Raw genomic sequence first — 19,747 nt, 5'->3', positions numbered from 1 at the left:
GCTGCTGTTTTTTTGAACCTTTAAAAAATTATGTGTTATTGTACATTGTTTAACCTTTGAAGTTATTTAACATAGTAAACATCATTTACAAGGAGTTAGAGACAGATTTAGTTCTGCCTTAGGAAGGACTAGAGAATGACAAAAGTGTAGCCATCAAATCCTAGCTACCATTCCACACAGTTATCAATTACTCATACGAGACACACATACTGTACTCAAGTAACACGTATACATAAGCTTATGAGAGTGTTATCTTGCACATCATCGTGGGTTCATAGCATTCAACAGAACTAGCATGAACTCTGCAACTAGGAAAATTTAAGCTGACTTGAGAAGTCTACATAAGAAATAAATGTGCTACATAAACACATAATTGTGCTTTACTCTGTCCACTGACCCTCCAGCTAGGACAGAGCAGTTTAATTGTTGCTATAACCAACCATTAAACTGTTAGCTAGCACATTCTATCTGGCAAGACCAGAAAAGTCAGAATAACGCAACTGTTAAAAAAATAATCAAAACAAGGAAAAGACCTACCAAGATACCAGAAGTTAAATCACCACATTCAGTCAAGAAACAAACAACTAAACTGTATGACTGTATTTTCATAGAGAAAAGTCTTATGTCTTTGTAAAATCAAATGAAAACTCTACCAGCCAGTAACCCACATGCAATGCTACAAAGGTGGAGTCCTATGTATGGGGATTGTATAGGGAAGTGTAATCCCAGCAGCACTCATCTCTCTCCACGTCAATCTTATAAGCTTCCCTGTCTCTCTACTCCTTTACTTCTGACTACCTAAACATTGTCATGTTTAAAGAGATGTGTCTATCTTAACCATGAGCCATATTTGTGGAAAATGCCCTATTCTACAAGATTTTTCTTTCACCTTTGCACAAATGGTGGAAGAAAAAAAAAAAAAAAAAAAAGACACATAGCAAACAGCTAATTTATGCTGTGATGTACCTGGCTGACATATTATTTTCAGGAAGAAGTGGTATTTCCAAAACCTTTGTGCTGGCAATTATTATCTCTTGACTAGCTGTTGCAACTGTTTTTCCAGTGATTCGGTGCACCTGGTAGAACGCATGAGGTCTTAAGTAGCGATCATCTGCTGTTCCGATGAACATTTGTAGGTTTACCGGCTTTTCGCTGTAGCCCAGGAGCTGATGAAAAAGTAGATGTAATATTAAAATATTAGTTGACTTTTACTGCATTTGTGTGTGCGTAATGTAAATACACAACTAGTACAAAGACTTAAGAGTCAGAGTAGTATTTAATTGCAAACTTCTACAATCTTTTCAGAAATCAGAAAACTGAGTACAGATATCTGTCCCCCAATACAAGTATCAGCAACATTTATCAGAACAAAGGGATATCAAAATACTTTTATTACTTTTGAATCTCTCAAAGAGAAAAGAATCATTTTATCTACAGAATTTCTACATCAAAGCTATGCTATGTTATAGGTCTGTTTCTGATATCATTTTTAATCAAAGCCAAATTATCAATTTTACTAAGATACACCTAGTTTCTAGAAATACTAAAAGTATTTTAAAGTTTTTCTACTATGGAACAGAATACTGAGTTTTATGAAACTTAAAGAGTTTTTGTGGATGCAAATGTGTTATGTTAGGACAAAGAATATTTAATTCATAACTAGAAAATCAATTACGGTTTATTTTTGGCAATGAAAATGTTTTAAAAAACAAAATTTGATAGATGTTAATTCATGCATCTTTCCTTTTCTTAAATACAAGACTAACCACCAGTGCACTCAGTTGTCACAAAACTCCCTCTTGCTTGAGCTAATGGTAGTAATTCTAGGCCCAAAACACATTGAAACATCAGGAAAAAAACCCAACCCTGAACTCTAAAAGAAAAAGCTACTTTTATGATAGCACATTGGTAACTTATTATCCAGGAGATTTAAGGAAACAATTTTAACCAACAGTAACATGCAAGTTTCCTTTAGCCACTGCAATTTTAAATCCAAAGTCTGTAAAATATGTCTTATAAATCCATGCAAATACTGCAAGTTATATAATTTCTAAAAAGCAATGCAGCAAATGTACATTTCATCAACTTTGACATCAACTTATGTTCAAAAGGAGGGAGGGCTAGACAGTCATTCTTTAAACGTGGTTTTGTCATGTCAATATTTTTGTCTCTAGGGAGAGTTATTTGGTCACAGAACAATATTATCCAAGCTCTTTACAGAACTAGCACTTAAAAACAAACAAAACCATGTCAATCTAACCTACTTACAAGAGTAATTTAATACTGGTAGTCAGCAGTACAAAAAACAAAGTACACCCACACCCAGAAATCAGAAGCACCACTGTAGATTCCTTGTATCTTGATGCACTACTATTTGCAGTGAGTTTTACGTATGTCAAATGAATGCCTGTTTTCTATATTCAAGTTACAGCTATGATAGCACCTACCAATCCTGTCAATTTTACTAGAGCTTTCTTAGTCAAGAACAGAAACTTAGTTTCTGACAGAAGTCTGGAACTTTGAAGAGCCATTCTCAAAGCTTTCAGCCTCATATGAATGCTTTTTTCCAAGACATAATACTCATTAATTAACCCATCTGGATACAACAATGTGGTCATATTTTAGTTAGTGTTCTTCCCATTTGCCCAATGAGGTTAAATGGGACTGAGGAACAGAACAGCCAAAATCTAGACCACCTAAAACAAACAAAATTGAGCTTACTCAAACCCAAAACAACTGAGGCTTGTTCTTCACCTCTTTCTTTGTATCCAGCATGCACGCACACACACACACAAAATCTAAAATAATTCCTGAGTCATACTGCAGACAAGCTACAGCATGTAACTGTTACTGACCAACAACATGCAGCTGACACAAAAGTTTGATAGATCGAATACATTGTCACAATCACAGCATTCACACAGAGAAAAATGTCCATTCTACCTCTCTTGTTTTGTTTTTAAAGTGAACAGAGAGAAAAGAAAGGAAACAGTTCAGAATTACTGCTTCTATTGCTTTTCTGGGTGGGGAGATCTCTAGGAGATTACTGCAGTAAGGAGACTATGCTGCTTTCCATGGTTGTAGACAAAGAATTCCAAATTCTGTTGTCCTCAAATCTCCTTGTATCTTTCTTGGGAGAGGTACAACATCTCCCAGCTGTTGTGCCTTTAAGATGCCAGTCCGGTTCAGCTTTTACCATCAGATGAAGACTACATTTGTACTACATTGTATATAGACTACAAATAAGGTTGTGCTAAAGCAGACTGGTTTCTGTCCTTCAACTCAATGAATTCTCATCTGTCTCCTCACCCGATTCCAACTACCATCGAGAATTGATGCACACACAGGCAAGCAGAACGAACTGACTTAATAACATTAAATCAAAAAGTCACATCTCATGGGTTTACTGCTTCAGACCCTTATTATAATGAAGGAAAAATATTTGCCACAAAAAGCCAAGCAATCTTTAAAAGTCATGCAGCTTTTATCAAATACAATGTCCTGACCTATAATTGACATATTTCCAACTAATTTCTTACATGATCTCATTTATTTGCATTTTATATATGTATGTCTATTATTTGCAGGCTTTTGTTCTGTCAAATATGTAAAATCTTTTTGTTCTCACTGGAGTTCCCGGTACAAACAGACCTAAATCCAAGAAAAAAACCCCAACAAACCTTGATGCAGGACACCAACATCTTTCCAAAAGATATTTTTTTCTTAAACACCAAATGATTATTTTCATAATTTCCAAGAATAATTTCATAATTTCTATTTCTGAATTATTTTAGGAGTTTAAAGAAAATTTAAGTACATGTATTAGTTTAGCATTTACAGCAGTCATCTTGTCCCAAGTTCTCAACACTGTGACTCCACCATCCATTTTCCTCAGAGTTAAAATTAAATCTTAACACAGTGGAATACAGCCTAAATGTGATGTTTGTTAAATGTGTTCACTCTAATACTGGGAATTATATAAATTACAAGCCAGGCCTATTCAAAAATTTGAATAACTTCCAAATGGGGTCACTGTGACAAAGCTGATTTCCAATTAAAGCTATCTTTCTTCCCCCTTCCTTAACAATGGACATGTACAGAACAGTTCTAGAGATACTAGTGATATGGGGCGGAGGGATAGTTGTAAAACCAAGCTGGTCTGTCTACAGTCGGTGGAGAAACTGTCCTCTACAGAAGCCTACCCAGAACAGGAGTTTAATTTAGTGAAGCAAAATATACCCCTTGCCAGCAGTTGCAATGGTATTTTGCCTATGAGACTCTACGGTCATATACTACATTTGAATTGCTCAAAGCAGCGTCTAACACTAGTTCTGCTTCCATTATTCTGGAGCAAAGGTTCACCTTCTACACTTGCCCAGATACACTATGGAAGACATATAAGGCCTGGCTTCTGCAAAGCATGCGGTGGGAAGGGAAAAGCGGTGGGAAGGGAAAAGCGGTGGGAAGGGAAAAGCGGTGGGAAGGGAAAAGCGGTGGGAAGGGAAAAGCGGTGGGAAGGGAAAAGCGGTGGGAAGGGAAAAGCGGTGGGAAGGTCTGACAAAAAATACCCACCCTACCAACAGATTAGTTATATATCAATAGGTTATGAAGTGTGTTCTGTGTATGATACTCTTGTGATACAAGCTTGTGTGCTTGTTGACTGTCTCACATCACTGCAGTACCTTAGCTATACCAGAGTAGAAATTTGAAACTATGTTACTACAGCTTCAGAAAACTACAAACACCCCACAACAAGACACCACACAGTAGTACCTACCACCTTTAGTCACTTTCCTTCTGGTTTATTTATTAAATTAAATGAAAACAAACAAGAAATCCAAGGAAACTACAAGGAAAAATATTATAATGCAACAGAATACACTTTCATAGTAGTTTAGAAGAAACCTATGCATGTTATAATACAGAAACATATAAGTAAGGCATCTCCTAATTAAAAATGGTCTGTAATAACATCAGGACAAACCCCTGAAAATTTCATACATACTTAAAAGCCATGCTAGTGTAAACCAGTTTCAAAACAAGCAAGCCAACAAGGCCCCTCCCTGCCAAACTATGTCAATCGGATGCTTACACTATAGCTTTGTCTCAAATGAATTGCTGTAAAAGATCTGCAATGAAGTCCTGTTAAAAGTACTGAAATATATATATACACACATACATATATATATCTATATATGCGTTTGTGTGTGTGTATGTAGTTAGGCAGAGTAGTAATATATTGCCAAGGTAGCAGAGGCTTCATAAATTTATACTTTGCATTACAGATGATTTATTGCATTTATTCAAGGTTGAAAATAAAAAGAGAGAGAACAGCATAAAAGAAAAACAATATAAAGCGACAAATATAACCAACATGTGCAATTAAGTGTGGCAATTAAGGAAGCTGAGGTATGGGGAAGAAAAGAATAACCCCCTCTTCCACATTGTAGAGTGTAATTCAGGGCCTGATCACAGTAATGAGCACGCATAAAAGGGAAACAACACAGTCTTAAGCAAGCAATGAGCAGGTTGCACAGTGTCCTCGTGTTTCCAACACCTGTATTTACAGCAAAGATGACAATAAGCTTAACAGGCTATGGATGCTAATGAGACAGCCTTATGGGCTAGCTAAAACTTTGAGGCAGCTGGAGAGATTGTCAAAAATAACAGGTTGATGAAGAAAAAAAAAAGTTGGTTTTTTTTTTTTTGTCAGTTGTTTATTACACAGATTTGTGCTTTAGAATTAACGCTTTCCCCTTAAATCTTGTCTAATAAATAAGTGAGCTGACAACTCTAGGCATGACATGATTCTGCAAGAGTAAAATAAAAAATGTACACAGTTTCTGTAATCAAAGAGAAGAGTCTAGGGGCCAGTGAGCCAAAGGGTATGTAGAATATGATCTGATAGCTTGTGGAGAGGATGCCTGCATGTCCCATGTAATTTCTACCACATAATCATTCAAAGCCTTCAGTGAAACCAACAACACGCTGTGCCTAGTACCACAAAATTAAAGACAGCCCACGTCATACCATTCCTGAGAACAGGGGACAATGCTGGATAACTTTGTTAATTCACCTGAAATCTAACTGCAGGTACATTCAGCAGTTTGCCGAAGAGCATGAAAGTATTCTGAAGTCCATTATATGAATAATCCTGGTGACAGGAAGCCTTGGATGTCTCTCCCTACACAAAAACTTTACACAGTAGGCAAAGCAGAACTTTCTGCCCACCACACTTAGTCCCCGCAGGAGACTGAATTTTCAGTCTGAACTACCTTCTGTCTCCTAGGAATGGTGTCATCTCTCCCCCAAAAGAAAGATGATATTTGGAGCCTGAATTGCCGTTATTGATGCAATACCTGTCTTTTGAATAATGGAGACGACTTACTACTCCAAATCAACTTTGAATCAGGAAAAATGACATATTTTGGAATTTCAAATGCATTCCTTTTAAAAACAGTTTTGTTCCCATTTAAAATAAAAAAAGTTGATTGTTCTTAGTTTCACTGACAGCAGGGTCACACTTTCTTATTACCTCATCTGCTTTACACACAATTCTATGTTGAACAGCCCAAATATTCAAGTCAGTATAAAAAAAATTGCTAATTGTTCTTCAGTGAAAATACCTACATAATTAACTTGAAAGAACATATACTACATTCTGTTCAAATACCTAATGAAGGCATGGTATCTGTACCTTTAGTGCACCTTAGTAAAGAATACACAATATATACAAATAAGAACATAGTGTCTCTATACAGACCATAGGTATTTAAATCAATAAAACATTTTACAACCTACTGGCAAATGCTGCAGAATCACACAATGAAGATGCATTACAATAAATTGCTACAATATCAGCCTGCCCACAATTCAGTCATGGGTCACATAGAAAAAGACAGTAACTTAAACTACTAGTTGCGCACTAAGTATATTTTCAAGTATACCTTCCAGCACTTACTCTCTTAATGTGCAATCCTAGAGCTACACACTACAAAAAAAAGTTACTGATTTTACTTTAAAAAAAGAGATATGATATACTACTTTTCCAGGAGTAGCAAACAGTGTGCTGTAGACAACTAGTAAGTTACCGCACACTGTCACTACTGACCTCTAGAAACCCTCCTCTGTAACAGAATACTGATACACCACCCACTGCTTTGCTGAGGAAACTCAGCCAAGTTGTTTTTGTGTTTCTATATCGTTTCCATAGCAAAGGTCAGTGCATGCGTAAGTTAAACTAAAGCTGGAAGGCTAAAGACTGAAGGTCACCACAGGATAAGCCAGAAGGGCTTCACGCCAAAGCAGTTCCAGCCGTATTACTATACTGCATACAGTAAACTCATGCATGCATGTCAATACTTAGCTTACAATTTCTACTAAGTAACTGCAAAGACAATAAATTAATGAGAGAATTTTTGGATCATCCAAGAAGTTGTATTTCATATTACAAAAACATTCATAGGTTCTTAATGCATATACGGAACATCCTTAAAAACAGCGTAACACTAGAGGCTAATTTGATTAGTTTGATCACCGAAGACAGCAGCATTTAAACTTGGAATTTTGTGGCAGTGGTGAGAACCTTTTCCCTGCTGAGGAAAGCAAATAGGTCACATTAAATAAGAGGCATCAACCTGGAAAAAAGAAGTTAGCATTTTTCCAGATTACATGCAGATTCTATTGGGGCCATATCTGGCTCATGTGTCATCAATTCCATGCTCTGATCTAAAGGAAAGCGTGCAACACTCAACAAGCTTGTGAGAAGAGTTTTTTTTAGTCTCTAATATTTAGAGGTTCTACCTCTCCTCCTTGCCTTCTTTTAAATTAAGAAGGTTCTGTCTATGTTTTCCATTTATTGATGCAGCCCACGTATTACCAATCTCTATTCAAATGTAAATGTTATTTATCCACAAGATGTGATTTCATAAGACCTGTAACAAGACCTGAGAAAAATATCTGACAGAAAATATACACTTCACAGCAAACAGGTACTTATCAGACAATAGTAGTATACTTTGAAATAGTCTGTTTCTGCGAACCAAAACCCCCTTTATTTATTTACAAAAACCCCAACACCTAATAGTGTCATTGAATCCAGAAGTGATGTCAGGGTTTCACATGCCTACTCATTCAGACTAAAAACTAAGGAAAAAAAATAGAACTAAAACTTGGGGGAGGGGGTAATTAGAAAAATCACTTCATTAGCTAAGTTGTATGCTCAGCAATCAAGCAATACTAATGACATTCAGACAGTGCCAAACCCCATTTGATTGTATTTTTAAAGCAATTTTCCTGCAGAACTTTCCAGCATTTATTAGGAAATTGCCACGTTTAACCAAACTTTCACTGGGGTTTAATGCTCATGTTTTTATGTGCCTTTTCTTCGCTTGCTAATTGAAGATTCTATCAACACTTTAGTGCTCCTTCGCCTTTGCACAATTAATTCACTGCTTATGGCATTACTGGATTGGTAAAGCAGGCTTATTAGAAAGAAAGCTTTTACATACAAATAGGCCTCCCTGAAAATAGGACATAGTCTTGAAATACAAGACATGTCAGGGGAAAAGTTTGGGATAACTTCAGTGAACAAAAGACTTGATTAACAACTCTATCTTCACCAAATGCACCAGTATCCAAATAAAAATCCTCAGTTCAAACATGAAGAATGGGGAAGGAAACACACGGCTGTGTAAAGCACCTAACTAAGCATTTAGTTCAGATGGAGATTTCCTAGGCTTTTCAACACCTTGATACCAAAAGCATGTTGTAACTAGTTATATCCTCCTTGATAGTCTCATGGCAGCTAGATGCATTTCAGTGACTTCTGTATTCCTTAGAACACCCCCCAAAGTTACAAGGTAAGGAGGGCAAAAGAGGAGAATAGAGGCCCCATTATATGGAGGTGAAAGGAAAGATAAAGCTGTTCTCTTGAATTAGGTATTTTTACTTTTACTTTGGAAGACTGTATGAGTAAAGATATGATACAATTCACCATGAAACCTAAACAATCCTAAAATAAAAGAACTTTCACTGCTTAAATTTTAGTCCACTTCTAAAGTAAAATAATTTTATTTTTTTAATTTCATTTAAAGAAAAAAAAAAGTAAACCATGCCTTTGAAATGTTTTGCCCTCTGAGACAATGGAGATGTTACCCACAAGCTTGGAATCTTTTGGACAGCAATATCAAAGAGGCACTGGTGCATGGCTTTGAAGCACCAAACTTTTTTATTCAGATATTTCTCCACAAGAATTTCCCCTTCAAGTGCTGTACAGGAACTTTCCTAAAGAACTGTGAAGCATTTTGGTTTAAAAGCTGAAGGGCTACTCTGCCAAGATGCACAGTACACCTATTAACAATGACCTGGGAATAAAAGCAAGGGATGACAGAGATCCAAAGGCATGAAGATGAACATAATTTGAAACAAAAGACAGACAGTGACTAACACCAGTGGTACAATTTATCATGAATTTATCAACAGCTGCATTTTGAAAAGCTTGAAACAAACCATATATATAAAACCAAGAAATTACGAGTTCAGGGAAGTTATCGAAAGTCAGACTGAACACAGTCATCCCTTATGACCTTGCAGAGGTGCAGTGAGTGCTGATCTATAATCTTCTATGGACTGTTTAAAAGAAACTGGAGAAATTCATGGAAGAAAACTCCATTCAAATCTACTAGACAATACCCCAACTACCGGCCCAGTCTTAACAGCACATGGAATTTTTTTTATTATTTCATTCTGATTCTGCAAAGGTTATAATATTACAAAAAGTTAAATGTCTGATCTTAAAATTAATTATGTTAAACCAAAACAACATCTACTTCCCTTTCCTGAAGTGCAGTACTATTTTGTATCACTTGATTATTTGATGTACCTTTCCATCAACTGAGAAGGAAAAGCATGCACATCAAAAAAGCATCCTCCTTCCTCTTGTGCTAAATGAACTTAGCAAGTAGACTGACTGGAAGACTTTAAAATAGTACAGACCGTTGCAATTCTGAAAAAAAACAGTGAGATGTAAAAGGAACAAACTTTAATAAACTATTAGAGTAGTGGCACAAGTCCAATTTTAAAAGCATTGTAAAGGTCGTCACAAAGACAAACGGGTCCTGCAAAGGACTAAAGCAAACAAGTAGTTGCAAATATTAGTGCGTTATTGGTCATGATACCATACGTTTACACAACATACAGAACATCCTTCAAGGTTTAAAAACTTGGATTTCTATTTCTGAAATCTCACACTTTTACACACTCACTCACTGCTTGCAGACAGGACTGAAAGTGTTTTAAATACTAATTTCAGGCATATTTTGCAGAGAGTTTTAGCTCACAGTCCTGTCCCATTCTACACTACCCAAAAAAAAAAAGGAGATCAATTCATAGCTAAAACATAGAAAGTGTTTTAAATACTAATCTCAGGCATATTTTGCAGAGAGTTTTAGCTCACAGTCCTGTCCCATTCTACACTACCCAAAAAAAAAGGAGATCAATTCATAGCTAAAATAGTGTTAGACTAATAGCACAACTTCACACAGTGCAGAATTGCCAGTCACATCTAACTAGCCATCACAATACACTATCCATCTGCAGTTTGCTCTAATCTCTTGAGAAAAAAAAAAGTGCTACTCCTGAAATACCAACTCCCAATGCTAAATTATGTTATGGACAGTTTTTGGACAAGCATTTCCAGGATAGAAATGGGTTATTCCCACATAACCAATAGGAAAAAAACCCCATAAATTGGGTTTTACTTTGGAAAAAAAATTATTGTTTTCCCACATTTTAGTAAACTTATGAAACAAAAAGCAGATGACTGTTGTCCAGTGTGCAAATTTTTAATGTTTTTCATCTTAATTACTGCATTTTCTAGATTGAGTATTCAAACATATAGTAGATGCATCAATAAGGCTTTTACTATCTTTTGGGGGGATTCTGGAGCAGAAGAAGCCTAAATTGTAATCAAACTGTTCTTGAAAAATATCTATTTTTAGAACTTCATCCAAAGGTCAATGTTTTTCCCAATACAGCCCACTACATGGTTCACACAGGCTGAGACTTACGTTCTGCCTTCTAGATTTATTTGCGGGTTGTTGTCACCAAACAACAGTAGGCAATTAGAGCTGGGATACAGTCTGCCTTCTGGTGATGTACAAAATAAAGAAGAATTCAAGACAAAAATAAAAATTGAAGAGTGAAAGGCAGGAAGAATGGGAAGGGTCATGAAACACAGAAAAAGCATGCTGTTTATTCAGCTTAGACAACAGGGAGAACTCTGATGTTATACCTGTTATTCAAGTAGTTACATTAATTGGCCACGCAGAACATCTGGGAAAAGGTGACAGCCATGAATTACAAGCCAGCAAACATATACTCATTTAAACAATCTTTCGTTAATTTATTTTTATCGGATCATTTCTGACATTGCTCGGTTAGATCCTCTCCTGTAGGTTATAGGTTCTTCCACCACAACTCAGAGTTTGACAGGCTTTTTGAGAACACGTTCCTGTTTCAGAATTTTCAAAGTAGTTCAAAATTAATTTACTTTAGCTCAGTTAGCTTACTTTTTCTTCAGCTCTTCAGTCATGATTTCAAGCTCTGCAAGCACTTTAAACAGAGCAGACGTTCAGTCCCTCTTTCACAGGTCTCTGTTAAATCTCACACAGGAGGTTACTGTTTGCTTGTCAGTGACTAGAAGTGTATAACCATTTAAATAAACCAGGTTTTATTTAACATTTCTTTAATTTTTGATCTTACACCTTTCTTCAGCTGTAATACTGCTGAGCTGTCCATATGGATTACATGATGCTTCCCCTCCTCTGTTACTGCTGAAGCAACTAAAGTAAGAATTTTGCTTACAGCAGAGGAATTGATGAATGATTCTACCATTAAACCCTTCATAGTATGGCAAAAAGACACTTCTGGTACAGGCAAATTCTTAATAGCTACCACCACCCCCAAATTTGTCTTGCACGTGTAAGGCACAGGTGGATTCTATACAGTGTCTGTTGCAGATACATCATGAATTTAGAATAAATTACCCTTATCATAGTTCACATCTAGAACCGATTACCACTGTGGTAAATGGCCACAGGACAGATACTCCTTCTTGTATACAGAATGGTGCTAAAAAGTAGCTGTTAGCTCAACAGTCCCTCAGTACATCACATTGTATGGTTATTAAGAAGAATATCATGAATATGACCTTCTTTACTAGTAACAGGACAAAAGATAAAAAGGAAATACTTCTTGTGCACAACACAGCTTACGGAATTTGCTACCAAAAGATATCATTAAATTTAAAATACTTAAGAAAACTCAGAAAATTGCAGAAGTCAACATGAATAGCAGGAACACACTATTCAAAACAAGTTTGTTTGTTTGTTTTAAAAAGAAAAAATCATTTTAGATCAGAAAGCTAAAACACAAAAGTAAAGAAGAAAAACTATTCACGGGAGATCCTTATCATGTGCCCACCTGCTCTAAAATGCTTATGTTTTTGATCATAAGCATTATCCAAGTGAAGTCTCATGAAGAACCCTAAACATTTTAGATAACAGAAAAAACTCATTCTAACAAATTGTAAATGTAAACATTATTTTATTATGTATAACTTGTCCTGTGGGAAGGGTGGGAAATTCAAGCAATGATGATCATTCATTTACAGTCAGATGAAATGTGGCAGCTATTTGTTTAAAAGGCTTCATAGATGGGTAAAGTAAGTACTCTAGTCTACTGAAATAGAATGGTAAAGGTAGACAGTGCTCAGAGGCTTTCTATATCTCCCGACAACGCAATACAAAATTTCAACATAATCTGGATGACAAAAGTTCAACATGCCACCTTTTGCTCGCTAACAATTCTGCCAAGTTATTTATTCCTTCCCTGTGAAAATTGTCAGCATTACCTTCCAGATTCTCTACCAAGGTAAAAGAAATTGTTCCAGATGACATGGATTAGCTAGAACATACTCCCAGGAAAGCAGAGATTAAAATGAGAGGTATCTGGTATTTAGAACATTTTGCACTAAAAAAAGCTGAGAACAAGCAAATTTCATTACAGAATTTGCTTCCTTAAAGTTAATGGACTTACAAAGCAAAGCATGACGCTCCACTCATTTAATTTCCTCACATTTGGAAATAAGCTGATTAAATGTACTCACAACAGATGATGCCAAATTTGTCAGAAGCTTAGTCTCCTAGCAACAGGTATGGTACAGTATTAGCAATAGATTAATGACATGCACTAATAGATTAATGGCTTTAAGTTATGTACTATATTAAAATCTTTATTTTAAATAATACATCAACTGCACACACAGAACTACAGAGGTTTCACAGTTCAGAAATTAAATACTCTACTCCAGCTTTCTATAAAATAACGTTTAAGAGCAAAACAATTTGTGTAGGAAGCACACAGGCCTTCAGGCACCCCAAGATGTGGCAGCTGGATTTGATGATCATTGTAGGTTCCTTCCAACTGAAATGTTCTATTCTATTCTGTTCACCCACATCCCTTCTCGTCTCTGACACTGGTTAACGTACAGTTATTTCACACAAGAAAACGTTGAGTACTTTATTACAGTGATCACACACATGAAAGTGACTGGTGTAAAGCTAAGACGACCAAAAAGAAAAAGTTAAATCAGAAACAAACAGTAATGCATATCGTGAACTGGATTTGCATAATAAGCTTCTGGAAGTGCTAGAAAAAATCTTCACTTTTGTATTTAAATACAGTAATTTTCATCTGCTCACAGCTATTTAGTAATTACCTTTCACCAAACCCACCAGTGAGTAAAAAGTTAATACAAATCGGTGTTTTGTTTCATAACAACTTCCTCTCTCCCATCAAGCACAACAATTAATTTCTAATCCAGCTGGAAGAGACCAAACTGCAAAATAGAATACTGATTTACATTTGTATTCATTTTAATTTAGAGACGCATAGTACAATCCATGTGTTTAAGCATGAGACTATCAGACACATAAATACTATCCCCATTTTTAAAACAGCATTCTTGCCATAGCAAGGTATTTCACAATTCTAATGCAAATAAATAGCTTTTAAAATCATTGGTGTAAGTCACATAGATTACAGATTTGTTTTTTCTCACTTGCATCTAGTACTGCAGCTTAGAAGCATCTAGTTCTGTAAGCAAAAGAAAGCCTACATATATATGTCAAATCTCACAAACATCAGAAAAACAAGTTCCCTTAACGCAAATATTAGTGCAAGACACAAGCACCCGGGGGCGGGGCGGAATAAAAGAAATTGAATGTAGTTCACAAAAGCTCAGCAGAGACTTATTTTGTCAGCTAAAATCTCTCAAGTTTCTGTCCTTGTTAATGATGTGTTAAATTTCAGTGCCAGCACCTTGGCACGTGGATGTTGTGTCTACTTGTTCTCCACCGACTAAAGCAATACAATGCTCCACATGAAGAAATTTGCCTGGCTGACTTTCAGATTCCAGCCTCGTCCAGGCATCCTCAATTTTCTCTAGTTTGCAGCATAGACTTCCCTGATAGGCACTCAACCCTTGTCTCCACTGTGCTAAGAAATCTAGTAGGTCTGACAATAGGAGAACATTGAAGCTGGTTAGGCCAAGGTATGGTGATAAGCAAAACACTGAGCAACTCTGTAGGGAACGTGAAAGTTGGATGAAGAGCTCAGATTAAGAATGGAAATGGAAGGATAAGGAAAGACATCTTCAAGAAAGAAGACAGGATGCAGATAACCAGCCCTGTTTTGGAGGGAGAGAAAGGAAAAATATGAAGTCTTAAGAGGATAAAAGGAGGAACAAAAAAGTTCAAGGTAAGCTATCAGAGAAGAAATGGAGTTTGATAAATAGCTCAAAGAATATGATTAGGAGTCAGGTTGAGAGAAGAAATTAATCAGATGAAGAGCTTGGAGGGAAGAGGTTGCTTAGGCAAGGAAAAAGGAAGAGATACTCCAAAACATTTAAATTCTGCTGGTACATCTTTATTTATGTAGGTATAACATTAGAGTTGTTCCAAAAGTGATATAATTACAAATCATGACAGAATTCACTTGCCAGAGAGAAGGAATAAACTATAAGGAGAAAAAACAATAAACATGTTTGTACTACAGTAAGAGTAGGAGAAAGAGAATGGGGACTGATTATGCCAATCCTATTAGTACTTTGCATCTGGTCTCAAAGAGTAATGAGCTATTTCCAACTACTGGAATAGGATAAATATATCAAATACATTTTTTAATGTATAGACTGCTATAGTGAAAGATTAAGGACTGAAACACCAACTGCTGTTTTGCTGGAAAAGAACAAGAAATATCCCGGATTTGGGGGAAAAGACAAGCCCTGCTGTAACCGTAATCAGATTACTTCCCTCCCCACACACACATTTGTCTTACAAAGATTTTATAACTGTTGTCTGATTTGACTTACAAATGAACTGTTAAATTTTATCTTAACCTAGCCTGGGATTAAGATAAAGACCATTAAACAAGACTGAGGTGAATAAATAAAGAGACATTGCTTTCACCCCAGGATGTAGCAAACTGATAAATCAAGGCATCTTAAGAAGTCCCACAGTTCCTCTGCACAATCTTCCCTGAATCCAGTGAATAAGAGGGTGGGTTCCCTTTCAAGCTGCATGAGCCAGCTGGCACTGTATATATTAAAGGAGACATCAGTGACCACCCCTAACTAATCCAGAAGTCTTCCCTGCACAGAGTAAGATATTTGTGTACACAGCTGAACTCAAAGTCAGAGAGGAGCACATCATAGCTTGTGCACACGGTTATAACCCAAAATACCAAACCCACACATCTTTCTCTTCAGAGAGAATATGATGGCAAAGCTTTCCTATGAAAGCCAAGCCTAATTTACGAGGACCTTACATCTAATTCTGAGCTCAACAACCAACTGAATAATGTTTGCAAAATATTTAAATAATTCACTTTAGATGCCATTAGCATTTGGAATATTTAGCATTAGCTAAAGAATGCTGCCAAAGCTATTATTAATGACAGGTACCAGTTATCACAAAACAGTCAGTGTATCACCACCCTCTGTTAGCCAGAAGAGGACTGATGCCTGCACTACTGCATTTTCTTGAAACTCATCGAAACTGTTTTAAGACACAATGAAGCTTCACGATTTTGTTAAGACAATGGAAGCGATGTCAAAAAAGAAAGCATGAAACAAGTCTTATTTGCCCTTACAGATAACCAGTCCAAATCTAATGAAACTAGGTCATGCCTTACTTTTTAAGGAGATAGCTACCATTAAACTGTGAGTAATAACCTTCGGTTCATGCTGAAGAAAGAAGAGACAGGTTTAATTTCCTCCAAACATTTAAGTGAAAGTTATCAGAATTTATGGGTACCATTTCACAGAAATAACCTAACAAAAACACGAACAAGAGGCATTTGTAGTGTTCAGAAGCTATTCTCAACACCAAAAGAAAGATGGTTTCTGATTCAAATGAAGCTATATCATATTTCAGTATAGCTGGAACTAATCTATTATCATGACTTTTCTTACCTGCTCCCATGCACACTCTTTTCTCCTTAAAGTTCATGTTGAATACATTAAGTAATATACTATTGCACTGTGAATCCATTCATGAGCATAAAACTGCATACAGCATAAAACTGTGACATGAACTGTAACTGCAGCAAACTGTAAATTTTTAAACATCTAAAACTAACTTTTGTATTGAACAAGTTACATTTAAGGGAGAAAATCTTACCTAGGAAGGACTGTAAGCTTCACATAACGTAACAATTCACAGCATTGTAAATATCGATAACTGTAGTTAAAAAATTATCTTCTATTCAAGAAAGCCAGACTTCCTACCTTCACTACGGGGTGTCCTCCAGTAGATGCTTTTACTGCTCCTCTGCTTCCTTCTGTTTCATAGTGAGCTCTGTGATGAGTTTTAGGCTGGACTTCTATTTTCAGTTCACACTGCCCATAATGACTTGGTAAAGGCCAGTCAAGAGGTGGCAATGAAGATGTGCTGCAATCAGATGAGCACACTATGGTTAAATGAACTATGCCATTTGGCCGCAGTACAAAGCGACTTCACTGTAAAATACAGACAATGATGTCACTTTCCTAACAAATGATGACCAAATAAGAATAGATATTAGCCTAAAACTGTTACTTGAAAATTCCAAAATTCTGCTGGTGCATTAAAATCTTCAATTTAGTATTTCTTTTGGGGTTCTTAAGAGTGGAATTTCTTCCGTCCAATACCTGATTAAAAGAAAGGTACTGTATGACACACACCCCACGCACACATTACCAGTGCTATTCTATAACGCCTTTATATTAATTTTTTATTCTCAAGTATATCAGCAAGCAAGTTCAAATGTTGTTTAGAGGGAACAGTCTAAATTCAATCTGTAACTCATTAAGTTTTAACTCTCTGCATTATTATCTTCCAGCTTGTTGGTTTCGTTTTTCTAAGACTGGTAAGCACTGCACTTTGTTAACTATTGTTAAAATTAACACTATATGATGATCCAAAATTTTAAAGCTAGTAGTCCTATCCAAGCATAAGGACTTACTGCAACAGACAAAGACACCTGAAGTACATGCTTAGCTTATCCACAGATTATATATACCCTTACACACAGTAGCAAAGTCACTCCAGGGAAGAAGGAGAACAAACTGCAGTAATAGAAGTAATACAGAAGAACCTCAAAGGGAAATAAGCCATGTGATGTCACCAATGTTTTCATACCTACCCTTTTACCTGCATAGATTTATAGACTCATGATTCTAATAAGATGAACAGTCAGATTCAAGTCAGTAATTACCTGGTAGAGCAAATTAATTTATGAACATTTAAAAGTGAACATTTATAGCATTGTGTACCAAACAAGAACACTTTCAATAAAAATAAGCTTCTATTAAAATAGTTTTGCACTACCTTACTCTGACCAGCAGGGAAAGCAAATTAGGTTTTAAAGAGATGGACAAATACTGGTTTGTATCATCATCTGATAAAACTCAATTACATTTCTTTCTGCTTTACAGGAAGTCAAGAAAAAAACCCACCACTGATCCAAAGCCATGCAAATTTCCACAAACATAAATAGCCACAGGTCCAGGAAAGATAAATTATACCTTCTGGAGAATTTAGCTAAGATGTATAAAACATATCCACAGTTGAGAAGGAAGATAATGTTTGGAGTGAACAAAAAAGAAAAGAAAATACTGTCTTTAGCAAGTATCTGGATGGACTTGGGCTCAGCCTGCAGCACCATACATCTATCTTTTACTACAAAAATCGCTGTTGCTAAGCATGGAAAAGAGGGAGAAGAAATGGCACCACTTGCTGGCCTCCTACAGGAGAACAACCTACAAGCCTGTTGACCTGCTGCTTCATGGAGTACCTCTACTGTACACTTCAGGAGAGAGCTAACATTGTAATGTAAGCCTTATCTCCTGAAACACCTTTCTGAGAGCAATGGGAGGAACAAGAGCATTTCCCTTTCTTCTTACTGAAAGGAAGAAATGTGAGCAATAGATCATCTCCACAGGGATTCAGTGTACAGCAAAGACTCTTCTTCCACCAGTAACGAGGTCTGATGACTGGTCCTTCCACAGCAATAGTATTTACTGGGTAGGAGAGGACTGGTGATGTCAGCAGTAAGAGAGGAAACTGACAGGAATGCAGTATAAGCCCAATCCTTCCAGATACTTACCACAGGCCAAGACGTACTGCCTAAATGCTACTATTGGCTATCAACTAGACCTTGCCATTCACTTTTATAGCTACTGAAGGAGAAGAGGACTCAAGTCTTCAGTCTGAAAAAGGAAAGAAAACGTCAGGATTAGAAGATACTAAAAAGAGTTTAAAAAGAAATATAGCATGCAAGAAATTTTTTTAGTATTCCTGGAAACCTTTTTTCCTCCCGTATAACCAAATGGTCTATGTCAAAATAGTTGGTATACAGAGTGAACATATACATTCTCTAAGAGAACTTGGTATAACACACACACACCACAGACTATATACCAATTACTAGGAGGTATTACTGAAAGTTTAATAATAAACTCAGTCAAGAAGAAATTATTTGTTGCTTGTGACCACTCTCCATGCAGCCTCTCTGTGAGGTTTACTCCTTCTGCAATTAACTAATAAAAACGTGGCACAAGCTCTATCAGACTCGCATTATCTCCTGAAAAAATATTTGGAATACTAGAACAAACATGGAGACAGGAAAATAACCAAGTCTCAAGATTTTGTCATTCTTTGAAAACAAATAGAAAATAGCAGCATGAGAGAGCAACCAAGCACACAATGCATGTGCAGATGCCTAAAACATCAAAAAATTGGAAAGCTTTCAAAACACAGTTCTCCAAATAAATTACACAGCCTTTGAGGCTGTGCTGCATCAAACTGATATTTTCTAGTTGTAGCAGGCTAGAGAGTTACAACTGCTTCCCTTTGGAGTTTGATGTTGGATACCCAAACTGTTGTTTCTCTCAATATTTTTCTTGCTGTGTCCATCACCCTCAGCTTCTCAGCAGCAGTGGAATCTCAAGTTTTAGGGTATGATGTCATGCACCTTTCTGCCCTGTGAGGATATCAGTTTAATGTATTCTGCTTCCATATCACCCTTTCACTTTTTTTTTTTTTTTTTTTTTTTTTTTTTTTAGACAAATGCTGTAGAGATACATATTGAACTGGATCAGTGATCTAACTTTATTTCATTTTGAAAGGTAAATTTCTGAATGCTG

At 36.3% G+C, this 19,747-nt stretch overlaps 1 protein-coding gene across 4 annotated transcripts in view; it reads right to left on the bottom strand.

The window, feature by feature from the left end:
• The window catches only part of NFATC3 (nuclear factor of activated T cells 3), a 76,878-nt gene that overhangs the window by 30,143 nt on the left and 26,988 nt on the right, over positions 1-19,747 (bottom strand). For all 4 annotated transcript variants that reach the window (XM_069793704.1, XM_069793705.1, XM_069793706.1 and 1 more), the window contains exons 3-4: positions 16,850-17,012; positions 967-1,166 (exon numbers count right to left, since the gene is read on the bottom strand). In XM_069793704.1, coding sequence (XP_069649805.1) covers positions 967-1,166; positions 16,850-17,012 — 363 coding nt within the window. The remainder of the gene's footprint in view (positions 1-966; positions 1,167-16,849; positions 17,013-19,747) is intronic.

The sequence above is a fragment of the Haliaeetus albicilla genome, chromosome 10 (genome assembly GCF_947461875.1).
Source record: "Haliaeetus albicilla chromosome 10, bHalAlb1.1, whole genome shotgun sequence".
Classification (NCBI taxonomy): Eukaryota; Metazoa; Chordata; class Aves; order Accipitriformes; family Accipitridae; genus Haliaeetus; species Haliaeetus albicilla.
Note: the sequence above shows the minus strand (reverse complement) of the source record. Positions and strands in the feature narration are given on the sequence as shown.